Raw genomic sequence first — 26,610 nt, 5'->3', positions numbered from 1 at the left:
TTGGCATCACCTGTAACGGCAACCCTTTCCTGATTCCGTGGTTCCACTTCTGTTTCCTCTCCCCTCCCTTTCTTCCCCATAAAATACTACCCAGAACAAGCTCAGCTGCAGCGCTAGCCTGGTTTCTCTGTACACACAGAAGTTTCGGTCATACTAGCCAGTTTCTTTTAACCGGGCACACGGCAGGGAGAGAGCGAGCAACAGTTGCAGCAGGCGTTGTCTGCAGCAGGACAGGTAAACAGCTGCTTCTCCCTTGATATCTGTATCCAAGCCAGGGCTAAATACAGGATTTTTGCAGGTGGGGTGGAGGAAGGGAGAGACAGTTCTCATAAGGCATCAGCTTAAACCTGGAATAAGGATAGATCCCACGAACCAGGAATTGTCTCCCACTGCCTGTGACCTTTTTGAGTGCTGTATGACAACAGTATCACTGCTTAGGCGTTTAATAATTTGCTGGTTGAGTGGAGGGAGGACCAGGTGAGGGCGTGGACTTGAGGTCCTCTGGAGGCTGACCTGAGCAGAGGGATAAAAGCCCACTCCCTCTAGCCGAGGCAGGAAAGGTCTTCTTCAAGGTTTGAAGTTATTTTTTAAAGGACAGGATGTTCCTTTAAAACACTGGAATCCTGGGCTAGAAAACAGCTCTTGGAACAGCAGGTCCCTTGGGACTTCTGCCTCTCCTGATCTGGGCCGCAGCTTCTCCAGCTGTGCTCTTCATGGGTTTCCTTGCAAGCTTAGTCGGATCTTCCCCAAATGTAACTACTCTCCTGCTGTGAATCTTCTCTTTATTCTGTGTCCTGGGCAGCTGTCTACCAGCTCCACCTGGTACGCAGGATGAGACCCTACCTGCCCGCAGACTGTCTTGCCAGAGTGGTGCATGCTCTGGTTATCTCCTGCTTGGACTACCGCAATGCATTCTGTGTGGGGCTACCTTTGAAGGTGACCCAGAAACTACAGCTAATCCAGAATGCAACAGTTAGACTGGTTACTGGGAGTGGCTGCTGGGACCATATAAATGACACCGGTCCTGAAAGGCATTGGCTCCCAGTACGTTTCCGAGCACAATTCAAAGTGTTGGTGCTGACCTTTAAAGCCCTAAATGGCCTCGGCCCAGTATACCTGAAGGAGTGTCTCTACCCCCATCGTTCAGCCTAGACACTGAGGTCCAGTGCCGAGGGCCTTCTGGCGGTTCCCTCACGGTGAGAAATGAGGTTCCAGGCAGAGGGCCTTCTTGGTAGTGGCGCCCACCCTCCCATCAGATGTGAAGGAAAAAAACAATTATCCGACTTTTAGAAGACATCTGAAGGCTGCCCTGTTTAGGAAAGTTCTTAATGTTTGATGTTTTATCGTATTTTTTATATTCTGTTGGGAGCCACCCAGAGTGGCTGGGGAAACCCAGCCAGATGGGCGGGGTAAAAACAATATATTATTATTATTATTATTATTATTATTATTATTATTATTATTATTATACGGCTGTAGATGTGTTCTGCAGCAGACTTTGTGCGGCGTAAAATACCGTATTTTTCACTCTATAAGACGCACCAGACCACAAGACGCACCTAGTTTTTGGAGGAGGAAAACAAGAAAAAAAATATTCTGAATCTCAGAAGCCAGAACAGCAAGAGGGATCGCTACACAGTGAAAGCAGCAATCCCTTTTGCTGTTCTGGCTTCTGGGATAGCTGTGCAGCCTGCATTCGCTCCATAAGACGCACACACATTTCCCCTTACTTTTTAGGAGGGAAAAAGTGAGTCTTATAGAGCAACCTAGCAGTTCGAAAGCACCCCCGGGTGCAAGTAGATAAATAGGGACCGCTTACTGGCGGGAAGGTAAACGGCGTTTCCGTGTGCTGCGCTGGCTCGCCAGATGCAGCTTGTCACGCTGGCCACGTGACCCGGAAGTGTCTGCGGACAGCGCTGGCCCCCGGCCTCTTGAGTGAGATTGGCGCACAACCCTAGAGTCTGTCAAGACTGGCCCGTACGGGCAGGGGTACCTTTACCTTTTATAGAGCAAAAAATACGGTATATGATGCCTGGCTGGCACCACACAGCCAAGCAGAACGTAAACTAGCTTTCTTCTTGGGATGGAGCAATCCCACAGCAGGTATATAAGGACCTGAGCAAGTAAACCAAGGTTGTTTCCTGAGGGCAAGTGGTTTTTCAGTCACCTGTCTGTACCCATAACAGCTTGTCTGTCTGTCTGTCGCCTGGCACAGAATGCGGACGCCGACCGCCATGATCGTGGGCATCGTCCTGGGCCCCTGCGGCCTCGTCCTGAACCTGACCAGCACTCTGGCTCCTGCCTGGAGGGATTTAAGCCGTATCCCTGACCAAGCCTACGACATGATCCAGCACCAAGGCATCTGGGACATCTGCAACGAGTTTCAAGGCACCCAGAAGACTCAGTGCAACATCAAGGACACGCTGGGGTACTTCTCCCACCAGACTGTGCAAGTCGCCAAAGGGCTGATGCCATCCTCTGTGGCCGTCACGGTCCTGGGGTTGGTTGTGGCTTCGCTGGGCGTTCGCTGCTGGCAGGATACGCCCCAGTACTTGCTGGCTGGGCTAGGCGGCCTGCTGCTCTTTGTTTCCGGGCTGCTTAGCCTGATCGCCGTCTCCTGGTACAATAACGACATCCAAAACCTTCCCATCACGGCCGGCAGTAGCCTAGCGGTGGGTTACTGCCTGGTGCTAGGCTACTTAGGGAGCTGCCTGGAGATAATTGGGGGCTTCTCCCTTTCGCTCAGCTTTGCTCAGTGCTGCAAGGAGCGCAAGCTGAAGAAAGCAGCGATGGATTACAGCTACCCACCCAGCAGTCAGAGGGTCCCAGCGACCACGGCTGCCATTCCTCCCTCCTTTGGCAACACAGAGCTCCAAATGGACTATTACAGGACTCCAACCCCCAGGTCTTACACCAACCCCCAGGACGTACTGGAAAGTGAACACCCCAGTAACTGGAGCAGGTTTCCCTGCGATTCTGATTTATAGCCCTTGCAAGGAACAAGCTGCAGAAAGATTCCTTCTGGAACTCTGCTTGGACAACAAAGATACCCAGTGCGGAAAGTTTGTCTACAAATTTAATTCCGGCAAAGACCTTTTCCTACCTCTTTCGCTCGTGAATCCAGCAGGTGCCATAGCCCTAAACTGCTACAGATTCTGGTTCTACGCTTTTCTTTTCGCTTTCTCTCAGGTTAAACATTATATTAAGACAGTAATTAAATCACTCTTGCATGAGGAAGCGATAGGGAGTTTGAGCGGTCCTCTTCACTGTGCAATTTCAGGGATGGGGAGGGGCTTGCAGGGCAGCAACCATAATTGCTTTATTGCTTTTGCACACATTTACTTGAAGAGTGACCCAGAGCTTTGTTAAGCAAATGGACAAGATATTTTTTGCACACTGGGTGAAAGCTGAAAATTCAGGGGCCTGGAATATCTTGGAGTGGGGACAGGGCTCCTCTGCAGCAACAGATCTGCTTTCATCCCCCTGCACCACCACCTTCTGTTTACTAAATTGGTAAGAGACCAGGAATCTATCATCCCTCAGGGTTTGACTGTACTCTCAAAGAGATGCCTTGTTTTCCTATTTACAGATGGATACATAAAAATGCAATATGCACGGAATAAAAGTTACATTTTGTATGGTGATTTATACGGCGTCACTAGCTGAATCTTGCCTTCGGAAAACGCACCTTACCCCTCAAGTGTTTACTTCAAAAGGATCGCTTGATTCGCAGCATATTTAAAGCATCTCTTTACCCGCCCCCGCCCCTCCACCAAATAATGCTGGGAACTAACTTAAGGGTGCCGATAATTGTAATTCTGTGAGGGATAAAGTACAATTCCCAGGATTCTTTGAGTGGGTGGGGAATGTGCTTTAAATTCATAGTGTGTAAATAGCCCAAGTCCTTCCTTTCTACATGCACTCATTTTCTTAAAACGACCACCTGTCAGAATAAGCAACAGGTATTTGGTTGGAGTATGTGGAATGTTTCCCTAGGAGAGAGAAAACATGTTAGGAATGCATGATAGGGGAATGAGTTAATGCATGGTGGTTTAGCACATCTGAGCTATGTGTCTTAGAGTGTATTAGAGATGTGGGTGGCACTGTGGTCTAAACCACTGAGCCTCTTGGGCTTGCCGATCAGAAGGTTGGTGGTTCAAAACCCCGCGACGGGGTGAGCTCCCGTTGCTCTTTCCCAGCTCGTGCCAACCTAGCAGTTCGAAAGCACACCAGTGCAAGTAGATAAATAGGTACCGCTCCGGCGGGAAGGTAAATGGTGTTTCCGTGCGCTCTGGTTTCCGTCACAATGTCCCGTTGCGCCAGAAGCGGTTTAGTCATGCTGGCCACATGACCCGGAAAGCTGTCTGTGGACAAACGCCGGCTCCCTTGGCCAGAAAGCGAGATGAGCACAGCAACCCCATAGTAGCCTTTGACTGGACTTAACCACCCAGGGGTCCTTTACCTTTTCATCTTTTAGAGTACACATGTTAATTGCCACACCCCCTCCCCCCAAAAAATCAAGGAAATCTTCATCAAGCGTGGTATTGAGAATTCTGTTACAGAAAGCTGTTCCTGAAACGATGCCTTATGAGGAACGGCTAAGGGAGCTGGGCATGTTTAGCCTGGAGAAGAGGAGGTTAAGGGGTGATATGATAGCCATCTTCAAATATATAAAAGGATGTCACATAGAGGAGGGAGAAAGGTTGTTTTCTGGTGCTCCAGAGAAGCGGACACGGAGCAATGGATCCAAACTACAAGAAAGACGATTCCACCTAAACATTAGGAAGAACTTCCTGACAGTAAGAGCTGTTCGACAGTGGAATTTGCTGCCAAGGAGTGTGGTGGAGTCTCCTTCTTTGGAGGTCTTTAAGCAGAGGCTTGACAACCATATGTCAGGAGTGCTCTGATGGTGTTTCCTGCTTGGCAGGGGGTTGGACTTGATGGCCCTTGTGGTCTCTTCCAACTCTATGATTCTATTCTATTCTATGAACCAGAAGAGCTTGATTACATTAGCTCAGGCACTGGAGCATTTCAAGGCTGGATTACTGCAATGTATGTTATGGGGAGCTTCCCTTACACTAGATCGGGAAACTGCAACTGGAGCAGAATGAGGCCCAGTCAGTATACAACATCTCTACACTGGTGACCTATTTCCTACCATCCAAGTTCAAGGTATTACATATATTATATTAGTATATAAGGCTCTTAGTTATATATTAACAGACCTTCCAAGTGTCTCTATTTTCCAGGGACAGTTCTGAATTTACAGAAGTTTTGTAGGTGCTTCAACAACAGATGGCAACGATTTTAGAAGCAGACCTGCTGTTGCCTTTAGGTCCGCGTTTCCTAATCTCGGGTCTCCAGCTGTTTTTGGACTACAACTCTCATCATGCCTAGCTAGCAGGAATTGTAGGTGCATGTTTGGAGACTTAGAGCAGGCATCGCCTTAATTTATTCAGAGTTCATTTTCTGCAAGTGAGAAGAATCCCTGTTTTCCTCCCCTTCTCCTTTTTCCTGTGACTGCCATGCAATTTGTTAATATTTTACCAGTTTATACACTATTTGCACAGCAGGCATAATACATTCACAAGGAAGAAGCAGGCTATGCCCTGTTTTGTTTTTAAAGCATTTGGAAAAAAAGCATTTAACTCACTGTTTGTACTTTCCCTCCAACTAGTAGGAAGAATGCTGGCTTAACAGTGCTTCCCAAAGACTGCCGATCTGTTTTTAGTTGCAAGTGAAGTGGAATCTCTGCTTTGACTTCTGGAACTCAAATATTGTCCTAGGGAAATGGGCAGTCCCCCTCCCGCTTCCCCAAATTTTCATTGGGGCAATTTTAATTTGGCTGGAACATAGGGGAAAATATCTCCTCCTCTTGCTGCACTTCCAAACGTGATTCCCCCCCCCCACCCGACAACAATTTATTGGGAAGGAATAAATTTCTATGAAGGCAGTCCTCATGTGAAAAGGGAAGGATTACATCGATTGTAGAAATTAACACTAACAAGAGATGAAGTATAGAAAGGGGGATTTCTGGAGCAATCTATATAAGCCATAACCAGCCAAAACCCACAGAAGAGCTGTGCGACAGGTCACCTACATCTGGGGAAACTGTGCAACTGTTCCTTTGTGTCAAAAGCAGTCTGCTTTTTTTTCTGAGCTCTGAAAAAAATGGAAAGCTCAATAGGAAAACTTGGGACGTCTCAGAATGCCTCCAGATAACCCTTTCATCCCAAGTCTTGTGCAATTATGAGGTTAGATTATATCTGAGCTTCATTGACCATTTGGTCAGTTTTGTTTGTGCTCAGGTTCTACAACCATGAACATTCATCCCGATTTGTGTTTTTTTTAAAAAACCAATTCCAGAATTTTCAATGCACTGTCACTTTCCTAATGTCAGCAAGAAATTTTTAAAAGCATATGTGTTGGGCTAAGGCAGGGTTTCCCCAAACTTGGGTCCCCAACTGTTTTTTTTAAGACTACAACTCCCATCATCCCTAGCTAGCAGGACAAGCTGTCAGGGATGATGGGGACTGTAGTCCCAACACAACTGGAGACCCAAGTTTGGGAAACCCTGGGCTAAGGTGATAAAGGTAAAGGGTAAAGGGACCCCTGACCATTAGGTCCAGTCGTGACTGACTCTGGGGTTGCGGCGCTCATCTCGCTTTACTGACTGAGGGAGCCGCCGTACAGCTTCTGGGTCATGTGGCCAGCATGACTAAGCCGCTTCTGGCAAACCAGAGCAACACACGGAAACACCATTTACCATCCCGCCAGAGCGGTACCTATTTATCTACTTGCACTTTGACGTGCTTTCGAACTGCTAGGTTGGCAGGAGCTGGGACCGAGCAACGGGAGTTCACCCCGTCGCGGGGATTCGAACTGCCGACCTTCTGATCAGCAAGTCCTAGGCTCTGTGGTTTAACCCACAGCGCCACCTGTGTCCCTTGGGGTAAGGTGATAGAGCTCTTCAATTGTACAATGCTAAAATTCCTGGTGTGTGCTTGTCTCCCTCCTGCAAAACCCAGACTATTGACCATGACATCATGCAAATGCCCAGAATAAAGTGCAAATATCCCACAGAAAATGCCCAGCGTGGAAACAGACATAGCATATCCCCACTATCATCCGGGTGATGCATTTTGGGGGGGGAAAGAGATTACAAGACGTTTATCTACTATGAATCATTTATTTGTTTGCTTTACGAGTCTGTGCCCATGCCTGTCTTCATTGGAGTCGACAATTCCTGCAGAGGATTGTAAAGCCACATTTTAGGACCCTCAGCATTTTCACCTGGACTTTCAAAAGCAGTGGTATTACAAGCAGTTAAGTTATTCAGGCAAGGAAGAACTGCAGACAGATTGCTCGAAGCTTTGCCAAGTAGGGGGTGCGCTTATTTCAGCCAACGTCCCTCCCTCTGTCCTGCCAGCATCTTAACCACCCACAAGCGCAGCTCCTTTAGGCAGTGAGGTTTTTCTGACCCTGCTGCTGGCTTTGCCTTTCGCAATAGCCAGGCCAGGTTTAAAATCCCAAAGTAGGAACAACACTTGTTCCAAGAACACAGGAAGCATATACCAGTGCTCGGAACTGGAAGCTTAGGACAGGAATCTTAAGAAGCCCTCACCTGCTCGGGATCATAAGCTGCATTGATACAGGTTTCATCTTCAACGAAATTGTCTTCTTTGTCGCTGTCCTTCTGGTAGCTGGCCAGCGGTCCAGTTGATGATACACTTGAAGTCCTGTGGGAGGAGGAGATAAGACACATGTATTGACTGTGATGCAAATCCTAGGCTGGAACCCTTGTGCTAAGCTGTTAAGAGGCACAGTGATCTTGTAGAACCACCTGCACCACCAATCTGGAACCCAAACTACATGCATTAATGCAAATTACAGTTGTAGCACATGCGTGCCAGAATCTTTCATGATTCTGCGAACAGGACTGCAACAGGCACAAGCAAGCCATTCAAATTTAGAAACAAAGCAGGCTGTGTCTGCAGAAGCAAATTACTGCTGCCCATATTTTGGGCTCGGCCAAAGTGAGCATCAGGGACGCAGGTGGCGCTGTGGGTTAAACCACAGAGCCTAGGACTTGCCGATCAGAAGGTCGGCGGTTCGAATCCCCACGACAGGGTCAGCTCCCGTTGCTCGGTCCCTGCTCCTGCCAACCTAGCAGTTCGAAAGCACGTCAAAGTGCAAGTAGATAAATAGGTACCGCTCCGGCGGGAAGGTAAACGGTGTTCCCGTGTGCTGCTCTGGTTCGCCAGAAGCGGCTTAGTCATGCTGGCCACATGACCTGGATAAGCTGTACGCCAGCTCCCTCGGTCAATAAAGCGAGATGAGCGCTGCAACCCCAGAGTTGGTCATGACCGCCGACCTTCTGATCAGCAAGTCCTAGGCTCTGTGGTTTAACCCACAGCGCCACCTGCGTAGAGAACGGCAAATAGCCTTACCTTTGCCGCGTTCTTTGTTTCCTGAAGTAGACAAAGGTCCCTGCTGCTGCCATGGCCATTAGTAGGATGGAAATGATGCCCAGAACGAGACCCGCCCTAGACTTCGCCTCCTCCTCTTCACAGTAGTCTCCACTATAGCCCAATGTGCAGATGCATTTCACTGTATCGCCCTCCATAGTGCAGTCCCCTCTCCTGTTACAGGTCTCCCTGCTGCAAGGCTGAGACTCCAGGCCACTTTTCACGATTCCCTGCACCAGAGAAGATTCTTTCCATTTCTTTTTGGGAGGTAATGTAGACTTCTGGCTTCTGCTTGGCTCGAGTGCCCATGCTGCTGTTGCAGTAGTACTCCTTCTTGTGTATTTTTTTACTTCTGGCCGTACATGTGCAGTTCCATCCGTAGGCTTCTTGGTGATGGTTTTGGTGGGTGCCTCTGTGTTTTTCTTAACAAGAAAGGGTTTTGTTTGCAGCAGTGTGGAAGGTCGGTGTGTGGGCTGGGGTTTCTTCTTCGGAGTGTTGTTGCCTGCCGGCAGAAAAGCCATCAACACATTGCTTTTGGGACACAGCAAGATCAGCCTAGGACCATATGACTGATCTGATGGTTTAAGGATAGAAAATGTAACTGCCTGCAAAGCTTACTTTCAGAGGTTATGCTATGTACTTGATTAAGGAGGTAGCTCACCTTTCCTTTTCTAGCAAAGTCATAAAACACAGATTCTCAAAGGTTTGTCTTAAATTGTTTGAATTATCTGTTGACCAACTTAGCTGCTTTGGCCAACAGTTTGGTTGTGGGTATATTCCAGTCTAGAATCTACCCATTCTACAAATAGCACCATCATTGCTTCCCCGATTGAATACTGAAAATGCATTTTTAGTAAAGCGTTGAGAATATGAAGCACTTCCTACCTCCTGCTCACAGAATAATTCCTAGAAGCCCCCATTGGAAGACAGCATGGCAAACTAGTTTTAAGTATGTAGCTTGGATTTCCCTTATGTTTTGCATAATCTTATGTTAGCTACGGGACACGGGTGGCGCTGTGGGTTAAACCACAGAGCCTAGGACTTGCCGATCAGAAGGTTGGCGGTTCGAATCCCCGTGACGGGGTGAGCTCCCGTTGCTCGGTCCCTGCTCCTGCCAACCTAGCAGTTTGAAAGCACGTCAAAGTGCAAGTAGATAAATAGGTACTGCTCTGGAGGGAAGGTAAACGGCGTTTCCGTGCGATGCTCTGGTTCACCAGAAGCGGCTTAGTCATGCTGGCCACATGACCTGGAAGCTGTACGCTGGCTCCCTTGGCCAGTAAAGCGAGATGAGCGTCGCAACCCCAGAGTCGGTCACGACTGGACCTAATGGTCAGGGGTCCCTTTACCTTTACCTTATGTTAGCTATAATTGTGCCTTGGATAGCCTCATGGGCTATGGTGCAACTTTTCTGTACTAGCAAAGCAAGAGGAGCTCACCCCCGTTGTGCAGATTCGAACTGCCGACCTTCTGACCAGCAAGCCCAAGAGGCTCAGTGGTTTAGACCACAGCTGGCCACAGGACCCAGAAAGCTGTCTGTGGACAAATGCCGGCTCCCTCGGCCTGAAGCGAGATGAGCGCCACACCCCATAGTTGCCTTTGACCGGACCTAACTGTCCAGGGATCATTTACCTTTACCTTACTAGGAAAGAACAGTATTTCATTACATTTAAAGCAGTAGTTGTTGGGTTCTATGATTTTCTGGTAAGGCAGCAGCTAGATCTTAATGAATCTAGCTGTCCAACCATTAGGAGTTCAGGCATTTTTGAGGGCCATTTAGCAAAGGAGAATTCTCCAAGGATCCACTTACTCACAACAACACAACACAACACATGCAGTTTCTCAGTTGGGTTACTCACAGTCTCTCTCGTCTGATCCATCAGAGCAATCAATGCTGCCATCACAAACTTGCTCTTTTGCAATACATTTGCTGTTATCCTTGCAGGCTTGGAGCGGCTCCGAGCATAGTGGTTTGGTGCATCTAGTACCATCCTCTAGAACGTACCCGGCGGTGCACCTGCAACTTCTCCCTTGCGGAATTGGCAAGCAAATGTGGCTGCATCCACCATTCTTTTCCGAACAGCCGTTGTGACCTAGAAGTAGCAAGAGAAAGATTTTTAACCGCTTTGGCTTCCCTGCTACTCTGCAAAATGTGGTGTGTTAAAAGGAAGCACCCTCCTGTCAGCTTGGTTGCTGGTGCAATAAACCCGTGGTTGGGTTTTTTTTGGGGGGGGGGTATAAACAAGAAGAATTTTATACAAATAAGAGTATACCAAGTTTTCTCATGTCATATGTAGATCACAAAAATAGCATAACAAATGTGGGAAAATATCTGCAACATATGTTTCATAGTGGTCAATGTATGAGTTCTTGGTTTATGGATTGGTTTAAACAATTAGGAAGAAGGAGGAGGAGGAGGAGGAGGAGGGGGAAAAGGGGGGAAGAGGGGGAGTGGTGGATGGGGTGGGGTGGGCTGGTTATGCTTCTATTATTCTACTTAGTGGTGGGGCGTTAGCGTTATTTGTATGGGTTCTCTTACTATTCACTTGTTGTATTTCCTTGGTGGTGAGAGAGGTTGCAAGTGGCTTAGGGTGTGGTTGGTTGTGTTTGGTTGGCTGTAGTGAGAACTGTTTTTGTGTGTGAGCAGGGTGTGAGTGTGTATTTTTGAATCAGGTTAGCCAGATTGAGTCATATGCTCTCAGGGGATTCTTGATGTTGTCTTGTTGGGCTATGTATGTGATAAATGGGAACCAAACCGGGGTGAAGGCGTCTTCTTCTATTTGTCCCCGTGTGGGTTTATAGGTTAGTTTTTCTAAAATAAACCTGTGTTGAACCCTTCTGTTACCTGGTCCCCAGTTTAAGCAATCTAGAGCAAGCCTTAAAGATATCGGGAGTTCTTCCAGAAGGCAAGCAGCTTGACACATTCAAGTAAGGAAGAACTGGTGCCCCTATTTTTGTGTTAGCTTAAGAAGCCACCATTTTGAGTTATAGCCCCGGTTGACCAAGTAACTGCTCAGAAGAGACCCTGGTCACCCCTTTAAAACTTTAAAAATGTTTTACCTTGTTGGTTGAGTTTGCTGTAGATCTTTATATCCACAAGTTTCTGCTCTTCTTTAAACCACCAGTTTTCCGAATCATCCAGTCTGCTGTGCCACACCTTCGTTGCACCTATTAAGGCATGAAATAAGAGGGGAAAAATTGGAGACACATTCCTTACAGTGACCTAGGGCATTACTGGGGTGTGTGTGTGTGTGTGTGAAACTATATGGCATTAGAATTTCCCACCCCAATTCTCAACTAGCTAGAATCTGTTTATTTCTGAGCTAATTAGGTAAGTTATCTTCATGCACAGTGCACCGCATCAAGGCTCCCAAAGAATACCAGCTGAATGTGTCCCATAAGCTTAGGAATAATGCTAAACACTCATCTGAACCCCCTAGAATGCTGATCATTTAAGACTTCTAGCTAGGAGCAGTTCCTTGGCATCTGCCCCACTTAATTTTGTTGGCATGCCATGGACTTCTCAAGTCCAGGCAGGTGATCAAGCATCGCCATGTGCTACCATCTGCCACATCTACCCAGTGGCGTAAGAATGGGGGGACAGGGGGCCGTGGCTCTGGGCGCACATTTCTGAGGGGGCACAACCAGGCGCCCCCCATGACAGGCACCCTCATCGAGGCTGTAGCTGTGGGGAGACAAGCTGCGCCCAGGCCTAGCCTTTGGGGCTGGGGCACCGGCAGTACCTCTTCCTCCTTGTGGCCAGCGAAATGACCTCCGTGTGCCCCACCACTGGGCTGGCCGAGAGGGAGGGAGGAAGAGGAAGGTAGGAAAGCACTGCTGGAGCATTGCTCAGAGTGCCTTGCTGCAATGATAGGTAGCATGAGGGGACACGGTGGTGCCCTCAGCTTCACATTTTGTCTGCCTTATCTCTGCTCCCTGGTTGGGACTAGTTCGCAAGGAGAGATTCCCTTGATTAGACGCTGGCCAGCAAAGGGACTGACCATTGCGCAGTCCACCAGAGGGGCACAACACTTGCCCCACCCCGGAGACCAGCAACCCATGCTACGTCCCTGCATCGACTCACACTTTATTTAAATATAATGTTTTGCTGGAGTTCTGCATTTGTTGGAGCCTGCTTACCATTGCGTGCCGTTGTTGTCCAGACCATTATTCCCTCCCCGGCTGTGAAGAGTGTAAGGCCACGCAGCCCAGAACGAATCAGCCTGTGCTGAGTGCCATCCATCCGAATGCTTTCCACAGTGCCTTTTGCTGGAAGAAAGGAAGTTAGAGGCTGAGCTGTGTAAGAGGAATATGCATGGGAACTACCTCCTGTTGTTTCTTGGGAGCAAAAATATCATTGAGCTTCAACCCACATTACATTAAGGACTGGCATCTGCAGAGAAGCATCTCACTCGCTGACTTCCATTCTCTAAACGTTGCATGATCTTGAAATATTTCGTCTTGAAGGCATTCCTAGCAGAAAGTCGCCAACACATTGATTAGATCTTGCTGGCCATGCCTACCTTGGACTTTTGCTTCTCTGCAGGATACAGCTACAGCTTAAACATTGACACCATATCCTAAGTGGATTTGAAAGCCAGCCCATTATAATAAATAAAAATAAATGCAATAAAGTTAACAAAGAATCCATTTCCAGATCCCAAGATGGGTTATTTTAGTAGTTAGCTAGTGGTTCAGCCAGTCCAGGAAGCTGGCCAAGCCTTTCAACATGCCCCTATGGAGGCTAGCTGTGCCCAAATAATTATACCATTGTGGATGTTAGACTACTTACCTTGGTCAGCCCAGTAGACCTGGGTGCCATAATCTACTATTGTTAAACCCACTGGAGTCTGTGATGTCGCCCAGAGAACGTTCCTCTTGCTCCCATCCATGGAAGAACATTCTATTACGGGACCAAGGGCGCTGTGTTCGTTACCGGAGTCGACAAAGCACATAGCCACAGTTGGGGGATGCAGAACTACAGAAGTTGGATGGGACAGCCCATCGCTGATCAGAACAAGTGTGTATCTCCCATTTGAAGTTGCCACTTGGATTGATGGGTGCTTGCTGTCAATCCAGTAGATGTTGCCACTCAGCCAGTCAAGAGCTAGTGAGATCACAGTGCCCTTGACCGGCAGGACTTCCTTCAGTGCAACTCTCCCGGCGTCCTTCATAGCTAGGACCTTTATGACGCCACCTTCAGACTCCGAGAAGTAAAGTGCATTGTCACGTACAGAGTAGTCTACTGCTGCCAAGTGGTTGACGCTTGTCATGGGGAGGGTGCTGTGGACAGGGGGCAGCTGCCCCGAAATGGAGCGCAGTTTCTTTACGTAGACCTAGGATTTTAGGACAGCATTAGATATATTTATGTGGTTTTGGGAGGCAACAAGAGGGTGTTCCATTTGAAGCTTCAGTGGAGAAATTCTGCCAAGGAAACCCTTCTCATATGACCTAAATCTACAGTGGTACCTCGGGTTAAGAACTTAATTTGTTCTGAAGGTCCGTTCTTAACCTGAAACTGTTCTTAACCTGAGGTACCACTTTAGCTAATGGGGCCTCCTGCTGCCGCCGCGCTGCTGGAGCACGATTTCTGTTCTCATCCTGAAGTAAAGTTCTTAATCCAAGGTACTATTTCTGGGTTAGCAGAGTCTGTAACCTGAAGCGTCTGTAACCTGAGGTACCACTGTGCTGGTCTTTAGGGCCTTTTTGCCACAACTGGCAAAGATGAGCCTTCACACAAGTCTAAAACAACTGTGTCTCTGCAACACAGTGAAGTGGAAGCTCTCCATTGATGTGTTTGGTAAAAGTGTACAAGGGGTCTGACTGAGGCATCACGGTCTTCCTCACTTGCGAGAGAAAAGACAATGGACATTTCACAACGGCGACTGCTGCAGGGAAAGAGCTTCAGTAACGTGCGACCCTGAAGTTTTGGATCCCCTCCAAACTGGTGCCAAAGTTTTGTGCTATTTTTGTGCCACCCCCCAAACTGAGTAATTGATACTCCAACCAGGATACAAAGGCATTCCCGTCCCCGACAAGCAAACATTGTGTGATTCACTCCAAACCGGTGCCAAATTTTGCAACCGTTTCAAACTTTTCTGCACTGCAAACCCTGCTCCCAAAATGAGGAATTGATACTAAAAATTGGGTTCCTAGTTAATGCCGCTGAAGTGAAATGCACTCAAGATCCCACATTGTCTGATTGGCTCCAAGCAATGCCAAATTCTCACAGTCGTTTTGCACTGTTTCAGAGCACAAACCCCATGTTTTGCATTGCCCCCTAAAAAGCAGCACAGTAAATGCATTAAAACTGGGAAATATCTCTGTCTAGAGGCTGACTTAGGGATGCGGGTGGCGCTGTGGGTTAAACCACAGAGCCTAGGACTTGCTGATCAGAAGGTCGGCGGTTCGAATCCCCATGACGGGGTGAGCTCCCATTGCTCGTTCCCTGCTCCTGACAACCTAGCAGTTTGAAAGCACGTCAAAGTGCAAGTAGATAAATAGGTACCACTCCGGCGGGAAGGTAAACGGCGTTTCCGTGCGCTACTCTGCTTCGCCAGAAGCGGCTTAGTCATGCTGGCCATGTAATCCAGAAGCTGTACGCCAGCTCCCTTGGCCAATAAAGCGAGAGGAGCGCCACAATCCCAGAGTCGGCCACGACTGGACCTAATGGTCAGGGGTCCCTCTACCTTTACCTTTAGAGGCTGACTTAACGGCAGTTTGAGCGTTTCCAAACAGCAGAAAACTATTGCATAATGACTGCTCTCCACATCAAACGGAGGGCACCCTTTGCGTGCCAGCGCGCAGCACCCCCAATCCTACGTGGCTCCCAGCAAAGCGCTCCTGGACCACCTCCCCAAGTGCGGACCAGGTAAGGGTAGGGTCCGCTCTTTAAGCATAAAAGGGGGTGGAGCCTACCTGGGAGCCCTCAGTCAGCTCCAGAGCTTCAGGACTTCATCCTCTGAGAAGGTAAGACTGGGGCCACAGTCTGCTCTGGGGTGGGGTGAGGAGCCATGCCTTTAACCCACCCCACCTGGCGGTGATCCCAGGGTTCCCCGTTAAAGGGGTTGTGTTGAGGGGAGTCACTGGCCATACGATGAAAAGTTGTCAGTGCACTCCCCTGTGTTGCAGTGAAATAGTGGGCAGGCTCTCTGCTTAAACATACCGTATTTTTCGCTCTATAAGACTAACCCGATCATAAGATGCACCTAGTTTTAGAGAAGGAGAACAAGAAGAAAAAAATTCTCTCCGCAGCGCCTCTCCAGCGAAGCAAAGCCAGGAGAGCAAGAGGGATCGGTGCGCACCGACCCTTCTTGCTCTCCTGGCTTCAGCGAAAGCAACGTGAAGCCTCCGGAGTTCATGGCACAGAACATCACAAAGCTAACACTTTGGTATCCGTCAAGAGGGGATCCAAAATGTTGAGGTCACACGTTAATGCAGCTCACGGAAAGGGAGATGAGATACACAACATTTTTTGTCGAGCAGCCTTGTAAGAGCTCAATCTAGTCATGTTTACCCAGCAGGGAAACAAATCCTTTCCTTTCCAGCTTACCACAAAGGGGGAAAGGACCCCTTGGACTGGAAAACTAAATTCCCTGTTATTATGCAAGAGGTCATTTGCAGCAATACCTGAGTAACAGAGGCTTGTGCAACCAGAAACATGAACGCCGTCTCCTTCAGAGGAACGCAGGTCTTTTCATCGTTTGAAAGCACAAGTCCAGCTGGGCAGCGGCAGCTCCCTCTTTTGTCTGGGTTCAACAGGCACAAGTGGGAACAGCCATTTCCCGCACACGGGTTGGGGGCTCCCGGCTGAAGAACTTCATGCAGGATCTGAAAGCCAATTTCCCCAGATGTTAAAAGCCTTGACCGAGATTGGTGTTTCCAGGGCATCTCTGTCTGTAGCCTGAATCAAGACCATGCACTGCAACAGACACTGTGCTGGGAGAAATCTGCAGCAAAGCCAGTCTGCATTGTGTGGGTGAGTTGGGGAAAGGAAAAGCATTTCCCATTTAATCTCAAGTTTGTGGCAGTTGTCATGAAGTGGGGGAAAAGGTACCTTCCGTTCTCCATTTGACAAAGGATGAGGCCCATGAGCCAGGTGTGTAACAGGTCAGTTTCCCTGGCAGTCTGGATTTAGTCTAAACCACAGCGCCTGGGGCTTGCTGATCAGAAGGTTGGCGGTTCGAATCCCCGCCACGGGGTGAGCTCCCGTTGCTCGGTCCCTGCTCCTGCCAACCTAGCAGTTCAAAAGCACGTCAAAGTGCAAGTAGATAAATAGGTACCGCTCCGGCGGGAAGGTAAACAGTGTTTCCGTGCGCTGCTCTGGTTCGCCAGAAGCGGCTTAGTCATGCTGGCCACATGACCCGGAAGCTGTACGCCGGCTCCCTCGGCCAATAAAGTGAGATGAGCACCGCAACCCCAGAGTCGGCCACGACTGGACCTAATGGTCAGGGGTCCCTTTACCTTTACTCTGCATTTTTGAAGCAGAAAAGCTTGCGTTGCTCCCCAGCTACCGAATAACTCTCTTAACAAGTTGGGTCCTTCAGGCCTGCATTATTATTATTGTTGTTGTTGTTGTTGTTTTGGTTGTTGTTGTTATTTCCAATAGACTGTAAGGGCTTTGCCAAGCTAAGTGGAATGCATGCAGCTTCTATACGCAAGTGTGATTCACTTCAGCAGGCAAGTTTGATGCAGCTTTTATTGATGGTTGGCAGTCTGAACCACACTCACACATGGGACTTCCCAAAATGAGTTAACACTAATTAGTGCAGCAACTATATTCACAAGAATAGCGGCATTTGGCCTATACCTTGTTCCTGACCATGTTTTCCATTCTCCCAGCCTGCCTTGCAGCAAAGCTGTTTTACTTGCTTACTATGATAGCGTGAGAGTTTTGCTCAGAGGGATGCTATGCAAACAAAGTCCCAGCAGAACCCAGTTTCAGTTATTCTTCAATGATTGGCAAGGACATACACTCTTGGCTCAACCGACTGGTCCCCTACAAAGAGTTAAAGGCAGTACCTTAAGTCCATATGGTTGCCCATGACGCTTGATAAGGACGGATCTATTCTTTCCAGTCCTTTTGTGTAGTCTCTGTACTGTCCTTGTCTTCAGCTCAGACCAATAAACGTAATCCTCAAAGACAGTCACTGCAAAGGGACTATGAATTTCAGTCAGCTCAAACACCTAGCAGAGGGGAAACGAAGTGTTGATGTCAAGATACTTATCCCAGTTTGACCTAGATCTTATGTTCAACAAAGATTTGGAAGTTTTTAAATGAGCATTGTTCCCCCAACTTTTGTCTTTGTCACTTCTGGGTCAAATGAAAGATTTTGTATCCATATAGAATTCTATCAAGATTTACTGAGAGCAAAGATGGATTGTTACACTGAAAGCAGGAGCAGTTCCCACTTTCAAAGGAAAAAAGAAGCCTCAGCTCTTAAATATATAAGCTTACCAGAGCTTGGTCCACAGCTGGAAGCAGGCATTTATTTGATATTAATTTAACTTGTGTACTGCTTTATATTTCAAGAAATCTATAAAGTGGGTTACGTCAACCGTACTACCAACACTTCTAAAGTACCACATTTAAGTAACGTAAGAACTAAATCTCTAAATACGCCTGAGTAAAATAAAAAACAAAGGTAAATCTTACACAAAACGAAAATACATCAATGTACAGTATAATTATATACAGTTGAATCAATGAAATTTATCACAACAGATTATATGCATACATATAACTGACCCAGAACAAAGTGGCAGTTAAATTTCAGGCTGGAAGTTGGGAAAAATAGTGGAGTCAGATAAAAGGATGGTTTTTCTTTACTGATATTGTGAATGAACTTGAGTCAAGAACAAAGAAAGTGTATTTTAAAGCAGTATACCTACTTTGGGGTCGCCATACACACACACACACATATATTTTATATATATATATATATATATATATATATATATATATATATATGGGACGCGGGTGGTGCTGTGGGTTAAACCACAGAGCCTAGGGCTTACCAATCAGAAGGTCGGCAGTTCAAATCCCCGTGACAGGGTGAGCTCCCATTGCTCAGTCCCAGCTCCTGCCAACCTAGCAGTTCGAAAGCGCGTCAAAGTGCAAGTAGATAAATAGGTACCGCTCTGGCGGGAAGGTAAACAGCATTTCCATGCACTGCTCTGGTTCGCCAGAAGCGGCTTAGTCATGCTGGCCACATGACCCAGAAGTTGTACACCGGCTCCCTCGACCAATAAAGCGAGATGAGCGCCGCAACCCCAGAGTCGGCCACGACTGGACCTAATGGTCAGGGGTCCCTTTACCGTGTGTGTGTGTGTGTGTGTGAGAGAGAGAGAGAGAGAGAGAGAAAGAGAAATCACATGAATATTATAAAAAAGCATTTTCGCATGCAATAACACATTTGGCAATCACTCCATCCACACTCCAGCTATGCTTATAAGGTATGGGGTACCTTCATACCACTGCCATCCAAGTAGGCTGACCCAATATAGTGAAACTTGTCATCAGACCAGAAGATTTTCCAGCTCAAGAGGTCAAGGGTTATGCTGGTGGGCCAGCCAAGCCCATCAAGCAGTACCGATCTGCTGCTTCCATCCATACCAGCTTGCTCTATTTTGGAGTCATCCCCTATTGCAGACCAATACATTAACCTAAGGAAGAGAAGGTGAATTTTAAGATACTTCTGCAGGGCAGAGAAACTGAATGGACTTCAGTTTTCATACACTACCGATATGCTGCTTGTTGGAAAGAAAAGGTTCGCAAGCCTAAATTCCATTTTAGTCTGCAGATTTTAATTGCCATTTTCCCATTTATCCCCTTCTGAGAATCGCACATCTCTTATCGTAGCCAGAGCCTACTTTCAGCCAGGTCATGAATCCCTATGACCAGAGCAGGAGCTCAGATCAAAAATTCTGCAAATGGTAAGTATGCATTGTCCTTTGCACATGAGTTGACCCCTAGCACACGAGGATGAAAAGCTGGTCTTCCGTGCAGTTTAGAGTTCCAGTTCAGACTCTTTCTTTTTAACCCGCATGGCTTGTATGTATGGATCATCCCCAATAAGGTCAGCAGACGAGTTGCCATCAGTCCCATTTTGTGGCAATCTTTTTTTTTGTATGTTCTGATTGGTCAAGCTTGCCAAGCCTACTTGAAAAGTTTTTGTATATGGTGGGCAGGCACAGCAATACAACGTGCACCTTTGCTCTTTTTTATTTTAAAGTTTAGGCTAGCCTTGGAAAGAAGCCAAGATCAAGAGCCAAGACTAGAATGGCAGGCCAGCAAAGCTTCTCACAGTAATTAGAATGGCATGTGTGGCTTTTGGGCGGCCTGTATCTGGCACATGCAACAGACTACATGGTACCTTGGTTCCCAAACGCCTTGGTATTCAAATGCCTTGTTATTCAAACGCCTTGGTTCCCAAATGCTGAAAACCCGGAAGTAAATGTTCCAGTTTTCGAACGTTTTTCAGAAGCCAAACGGCCCATGCAGCTGTCGGCTATTGTTTCCGGGGCGCCTGCACCAATCAGAAGCTGCGCCTTGGTTTTCGAACATTTCAGAAGTCAAACAGACTTCCGGAATGAATTGAGTTTGGCGCTTTTGTTTTTGCAATTCATTTTGTGTTTTTGAGGCTTTTTCAGTTAATTTGTTTTTGTGACTGTGTGGAACCCAGTTCAGCTACTGATTGATTGACTGATTGATTGATTGATTGATTGACTGATTGATTGATTGTGTGACTAAATGGCTAAAAGCCCCCCATCCAAACAATGACTATCATCAGTGCAGGTAAGAAAAAATAATAATTTTTATCATCCACAATATTGTCTTATTTATTTTATGGTACAGTACATTGATTTTTGCTTTCATTTTGTGGATCGATGGTCTCGTTAGATAGTAAAATTCAAAGTCTGGAACGGATTAATCCGTTTTGCATTACTTTCTATGGGAAAGTGCACCTTGGTTTTGGAACAGACTTCTGGAACGGATTAAGTTTGAGAACCAAGGTACCACTGTATTCCAATTAGAAGCCCAACATTGGAAGCAATGTTCATAAAATACAGAGACTCTGAAAGTCTTACCCATCCAACGGGTGGAGTGCGAGTGACCGAGGCTGATCCAGGTAATCAAGAACCACAGTGTGCTCAGGAATTCCTCTCCATTTGCCATTTAGCTGTGTAGCCAAGATCTGTCCTGCCATCCCATCTGTCCAGTAAAGATTTCTTCCTACCCAGTCTACTGCTATGCAATCCGATTTGATTCCTGGAGTCATGGGGGGGGGGAATAAAATGAGTGCACTCCACTGACATGCAGGAACATAACTCCCCATGCAAATCGGTCATTGCCTGTATTTACTCTAGCAGACTAAACAACAACAAAAACAACTCTAGCAGGTGCCAAACTTGCTGTGTTAAAATCACCTAGGCTATTAGAAAAGACAGGTGTAGCTACCTGCAATGACTTTCTGCAGCATTTCATGGATTGCACAATTTTCATTTGTGCTCCAAACCACCTTGCAAATACTGGTGGCCTGGACAAGCGGTTGCTCTTGAATTAGTCCAGGAAGCTTCTTCTGGAGCAGGGGATTTGTGCCAGATTCAGTTTATTATTACAGTGGTACCTCGGGTTACATACGCTTCAGGTTACATACGCTTCAGGTTGCAGACTCCGCTAACCCAGAAATAGTGCTTCAGGCTAAGAACTTTGCTTCAGGATGAGAACAGAAATCGTGCTCCGGCGGCGCAGCGGCAGCAGGAGGCCCCATTAGCTAAAGTGGTGCTTCAGGTTAAGAACAGTTTCAGGTTAAGAACGGACCTCCGGAACGAATTAAGTACTTAACCCAAGGTACCACTGTATTTTACATTCAACAAGTAGGAAGTTTCATCAGAGACTTTCAGCATAGTTCAAAGTAAGTAGTTTGCTCCCAAGTCAGATGCCCGAACCTAAACCAAAAGACCCACCTTTAACTAGAGTCCCCCTTTCCTTGTTTCTCATGTTCATCCACTTAATACTTTCTGCATTGAGGTCCATCCAGAAGATTTTCTGCTCCGCCAAGTCATAGTCGATAGAAAAGATAATAAAGTCCTTCTCAGTGGTCAATATAACATCTTCTTTCAGGCTCCTTAATCCATATAGGATCAAATTGAACTGAACTGCAACAAGCAACTTCGGCTCAGAGCCTGCAGGAAAGAGAAGGGGTTACACATTGCAGTTTTTTTAAGTTACTGCTGCACTTAACTTTACTCCCCACATTTGTATTTGGGTGAAAAGTAACACATGGCAAGTTACGCCAGCTTTCTTTTCAATTGTTTGCAGCTTCAGTCTTTGCAAAGCAATGCTGCTTTTCGAAGCAGCAGAATTCTAGGTGCTAAGTCGGGAGTCCTTGCCCAACTAACAACTCTATTAGAGCTGCCCATCACTTTTCCAGCACCGTGCAGGACAATACAGAGGCTTAGTTTCTACAGCTTCCTAGCCCCAAGTCTGTGGGTGCATGTGCCTGAAGCCAAATTCTTTTATTCCACTTCAGGCAAGCTCAGCTCAAGCCACTGAACCACGCAGACATATGCCTACCAGAAGAGGCAAGCTCCACATTTACAGGGCCTTACCAACTACTTTAGGGACGCGGGTGGCGCTGTGGGTTAAACCACAGAGTCTAGGACTTGCCGATCAGAAGGTTGGCGGTTTGAATCCCCACGACGGGGTGAGCTCCCGTTGCTCGGTCCCTGCTCCTGCCAACCTAGCAGCTCGAAAGCACGTCAAAGTGCAAGTAGATAAGTACCTTCCGGCGGGAAGGTAAACGGCATTTCCGTGCACTGCTCTGGTTCGCCAGAAGTGGCTTAGTCATGCTGGCCACATGACCCGGAAGCTGTACGCCGGCTCCCTCAGCCAATAAAGCAAGATGAGCGCCGCAACCCCAGAGTCGGCCACGACTGGACCTAATGATCAGGGGTCCCTTTACTTACCAACTACTTTGCAGGTGTGGCCATCTGGTTCCAGCAAGTAGCCAGGGTGGCAAGTGCACATATAGCTTCCCTCTGTGTTGACGCAAGTCTGGCTACATTTCTCCTCCGACAGCTCTTTACATTCATTGATATCTTTGCAGGAGCGCCTGTCGCTCCTTAGCCGGAATCCTTCGTAGCAAGCACATTTCTGTAAGGAGAAGGTTACATTAAAAGAAACTTGGGTCTTCATGTTGCAGGCAAGCGGGTCGCTTTTATCATCTTCGTTCAGAGCTTTTATGCTGGAACGCTCATGTATGAAAAGTTGCTGCTGGAGAAAAGTGAAATGATCGTTGCTGCTCAAGACTGATTGGTTGTTTTCTGTGTTCCATTTCTTTCATGGAAAGAGCCTTAGCAAGCTTCGTCCTGGCAGAAGCAGCGGTCAGTTTAGAAGTCACTCAATGCAGAGCCCTGTGGAATGGGTTCTAATGGGCAGGGGAGGATGTATGAATTGCAATTCATCCCTCCAGACTCCCAATGTGTGTGAGCTGAACAGGGTTTCAAAACCCCATCCTTGGCAGCAAAATTAAAAGGAGCTCTGAAGCAAGGTGGCTCGCCCTTTTGTACATCGCTTAATGAAGGAGAAGGTGACAGCTTAGGTCCAAAAATATAATTTACTTACTTATATTCTTGCATTGGTTCACAGCAATTGCAGCAGTAAAAACTATGCAGGTGAAATGCTTATGTTTATAATATAAACAGCTTCAGGCAAGTGCCTAAAGGTGGAGCAAGTGGAGGCATAGCTGCATCTAACGCCGGGCAAAGGAAGAGAGAGAGAGGGGGGAACAAGAAGTACCGTATTTTTTGCTCTATAAGACTCACTTTTTCCCTCCTAAAATGTAAGGGGAAATGTGTGTGCGTCTTATGGAGCGAATGCAGGCTGCGCAGCTATCACAGAAGCCAGAACAGTAAGAGGGATTGCTGCTTTCACTGCGCAGCGATACCTCTTGCTGTTCTGGCTTCTGAGATTCAGAATGTGTTTTTTCTTGTTTTCCTCCTCCAAAAACTAAGTGCGTTTTGTGGTCTGATGCGTCTTATAGAGCGAAAAATACGGTACTATATGCTCCTCCCTCTCTAGGATACGAGGGTAAATGACATCATACAGTGCCCTGTCTACCAATTGTATTTCTATGGCCTGTGCATTTGCCAAGCAGCAATACAACTCTGAGCATCTTAAAAAGCAGAGACATCACCTTGCCAACAAAGGTCCGTATAGTTAAAGCTATGGTTTTCCCAGTAGTGATGTATGCAAGTGAGAGCTGGACCATAAAGAAGGCTGATCGCCGAAGAATTGATGCTTTTGAATTATGGTGCTGGAGGAGACTCTTGAGAGTCCCATGGACTGCAAGAAGATCAAACCTATCCATTCTTAAGGAAATCAGCCCTGAGTGCTCACTGGAAGGACAGATCGTGAAGCTGAGGCTCCAGTACTTTGGACACCTCATGAGAAGAGAAGACTCCCTGGAAAAGACCCTGATGTTGGGAAAGAATGAGGGCACAAGGAGAAGGGGATGACAGAGGACAAGATGGTTGGATAGTGTTCTCGAAGCTACCAGCATGAGTTTGACCAAACTGCGGGAGGCAGTGGAAGACAGGAGGGCCTGGCGTGCTCTGGTCCATGGGGTCACGAAGAGTCGGACACGACTAAACAACAACAACAACACAACTCTGTGGACGTAGCCCCTTCTCATGCTAACTATCAAGAATATGCATTGGTTAGGTTTGGCTGCTAATCTCCCACAAGCCCAAAGTGGTAGTATAGTCAACATCCAAGAAAAAGCAAACTTACAGGCCCGCTAGGAGACTTGTAGCAGATCTGGGAGCACGACCGCCGGCATGCAAGAGCACAATTCCTGCCTTCATCCGTCCCACCCTGACAGTCTGGTCTCCCATTGCACACCAGGGTGTAATTAATGCAGGTTTCGCCACACTGAAATTCATAGCCCAGGCACTTCCTCGGCTTGCCTGTGTAACAGCAAGAAAAAACTCAGAGACTGTACCAGCATTAAAACGTAGAGCAGAAGTAAGTGGGTCTTCAGAACTCTTAAGGGGCCAGGCTGTTACAGCAGTAAAACCTGCATGCCTTTTTACCAGTGGATTTTAAAGGCACTGAAGAAGGAGGGCATGCAACTGAGAGTTGAAGAGTTTGGTTTTCCAGTTGTTCGTGAGTCTGGTGATAAAGGAAGGAACTGCAGGGGAGAGGGTGGTGAGTATTCAGCAGCACTCCCCCACCCCTTTAAAATTGCACCTCCAACCCCACTGGGGCAGATGTGGATTTATTTTTTTAAGGTCTGCTGCTATTGCATGTACTTTGGCTTTCATTTTGCTCATCTGCTAAGGGAATACCGCACAGCAGGGTCAAATCCTGCTCATGTTCTTAAGAGCGAAATGGGTGGCAGTGAAGACTATTGCACTTGCATTGCTGATGAAATTACTGCAGGCTCATTAACAAGCTTGCAGGGATGCCTATCAGAGCAGGTTTGGGGAACTAAATGTTATACTACAAAGGCCATCGTCCCGGGCCATGTTTGTTTTGGGCTGACGGAGGTTGTAGTTCAGCAACAACTGGAGAGCCAGTGGTTCCTCACTCTTGTATTAGAAGTTCTGATCCACTCTACACCTAGCGCTGGGTGTTGCCATTTCTCCAAAAAGTGGAGAAGCTTTAGGCTGTCAATCCACTCGACCTTCTGCTATTCTAGACTAGCCTCAAGGTGTTCACTTGAGGATTTCCCCCTCCACACTTGTTTTGATTTCTCCTTTACAGAATGTGATTTCTCTGCTGCTGAACAGCACAAGTACCGTAATTCCACCACCAAAGACTTTTAAAGGCAAGGTATTTTTCTCGTGGCTCTTGAATGGGAGTGCCACATAAGTCCAAAGGGGAGAGCTGCTCAACGGTAAAGACTTTAAGCACCAGCAAAAGCTCTTGCAAGGGAAACGCGAAGAGTACTTACAGGAAGTCTCATCACTCCTGTCTCTGCAGTCTGCCTGCCCATCACAGTACCATAGGTCTGGGATGCACTCGGAACTTCTGCATTGCCACTGGTTGTCACCGCACTTGTGCTCTGGCAAACTGCAGTCCTGCAAGGAGAAGGCATTCAAGCAAAAGGGAACACACACACACACACACACACACACACTTTCTCCTTTGCAGTTTTCTTGTGCTGCAGGGATAACTACACAACCTAGAAATGGAGTTTGGAGCACTCAGCGGTGCTTCATTTTGCAGCTGGCTGCTATGAACTTGTGCTTGCTTAGAAAGCAACCTCTTTGTTTTCCATGCCCATCAAAATACTGTACCTTTTGGACTAGCCAGGTCCTGTAGAAAACACATGCGCATGCTTGCATGTAATTGTTACTGCTTTAAAAGAAACAGAATAGCTGTCTCCTGCCCTTAATATATGTTCGTAACTGATCAGATCTTTATAAATAGCCAATTTGATGGCACTCTGCATTCGTTGCCAGTTTACACACACACACACGCACACACACACACACACACACACCTGTTCATCAGATTCATCTTTGCAGTCCTTATCGCCATCACAGAGCCATTCCTTGAGAATGCACTCTCCACTTTTAGGGCAATTGACTTCATCCGAATGGCAGAAATGTAGTTTTGGGGCTACTGGGCAGCCTACTTCATCTGAGCCATCCTTACAGTCACGGTCTCCATCGCAGTGCAGGGAGTACGACACGCACTGGCCACTTCTGCACTGGAATTCCTGTTCAGTGCACTTTGCATGAACTGCAGGGACAGACAGCAGTGTTTATTGTTTCTAGAAAGCACCCAAGAGATTTCACTCATATAGGATTCATGAACAGTTGAATGCATTCTCCCCACAAGGATCAATGTAAAATATATTTAACACAAGCTACACAGAAGTGCATCTGGGTCCACAAACCTTGTAAGAATTGACATATGATTCAGCAGTTTAAATTGTGTGAAGATATAATGACCCGCTATCATATGAATTAGTCCTTCGACTGTCATAGCTCCAGGAGATGCGGCTATTTACATATCCCTTTGGCAAATAAGCCATGAGGCTACATATGGGTTCAGGTTTGATGCCGACTGCATGTTTATGAATGGAACATCCTGATATTTCACACAACCAGGAACAGGAAAGTGCTGTCC

At 47.1% G+C, this 26,610-nt stretch overlaps 2 protein-coding genes across 4 annotated transcripts in view; one reads left to right on the top strand and one right to left on the bottom strand.

Annotated features, from left to right (window-relative positions):
* Positions 1–26,610, bottom strand: part of LOC308466117 (low-density lipoprotein receptor-related protein 2-like) — an 89,040-nt gene that overhangs the window by 41,685 nt on the left and 20,745 nt on the right. Inside the window, exons 15-30 of one of the 2 annotated variants that reach the window (XM_080986656.1) lie at positions 25,979–26,220; positions 25,427–25,553; positions 24,262–24,437; positions 22,437–22,623; positions 21,435–21,653; positions 20,556–20,736; positions 18,932–19,130; positions 17,487–17,651; positions 16,095–16,295; positions 13,258–13,801; positions 12,606–12,734; positions 11,526–11,633; positions 10,325–10,558; positions 8,451–8,970; positions 7,625–7,739; positions 7,170–7,246 (exon numbers count right to left, since the gene is read on the bottom strand). In XM_080986656.1, coding sequence (XP_080842782.1) covers positions 7,202–7,246; positions 7,625–7,739; positions 8,451–8,970; positions 10,325–10,558; positions 11,526–11,633; positions 12,606–12,734; positions 13,258–13,801; positions 16,095–16,295; positions 17,487–17,651; positions 18,932–19,130; positions 20,556–20,736; positions 21,435–21,653; positions 22,437–22,623; positions 24,262–24,437; positions 25,427–25,553; positions 25,979–26,220 — 3,392 coding nt within the window. In that variant the 3' untranslated portion in view covers positions 7,170–7,201. Of the gene's footprint in view, positions 1–7,169; positions 7,247–7,624; positions 7,740–8,450; positions 8,971–10,324; positions 10,559–11,525; positions 11,634–12,605; positions 12,735–13,257; positions 13,802–16,094; positions 16,296–17,486; positions 17,652–18,931; positions 19,131–20,555; positions 20,737–21,434; positions 21,654–22,436; positions 22,624–24,261; positions 24,438–25,426; positions 25,554–25,978; positions 26,221–26,610 lie in introns of those variants that run through there. The other variant, XR_013980675.1, reaches the window with a different exon arrangement.
* On the top strand, positions 9–3,638 carry CLDN23 (claudin 23). Of its 2 annotated transcripts, none has more exons than XM_080987015.1 (2): positions 9–234; positions 2,216–3,638. In XM_080987015.1, exon 2 carries the CDS (start codon positions 2,217–2,219, stop codon positions 2,985–2,987), a length of 771 nt encoding a protein of 256 aa, XP_080843141.1. In that variant the 5' UTR covers positions 9–234; position 2,216; the 3' UTR covers positions 2,988–3,638. The 2 variants fall into 2 exon arrangements, with proteins under 2 accessions (XP_080843141.1, XP_080843142.1); XM_080987016.1 differs by lacking the exon at positions 9–234 and adding an exon at positions 260–298.

This window comes from Podarcis pityusensis, assembly GCF_964106645.2.
Source record: "Podarcis pityusensis genome assembly, chromosome: 17".
NCBI lineage: Eukaryota > Metazoa > Chordata > Lepidosauria > Squamata > Lacertidae > Podarcis > Podarcis pityusensis.
Note: the sequence above shows the minus strand (reverse complement) of the source record. Positions and strands in the feature narration are given on the sequence as shown.

Coding starts and splice junctions, on each gene's coding strand:
- CLDN23 (XM_080987015.1), top strand. CDS start 2,217: ATGCGGACGCCGACCGCCATGATCGTGGGCATCGTCCTGGGCCCCTGC.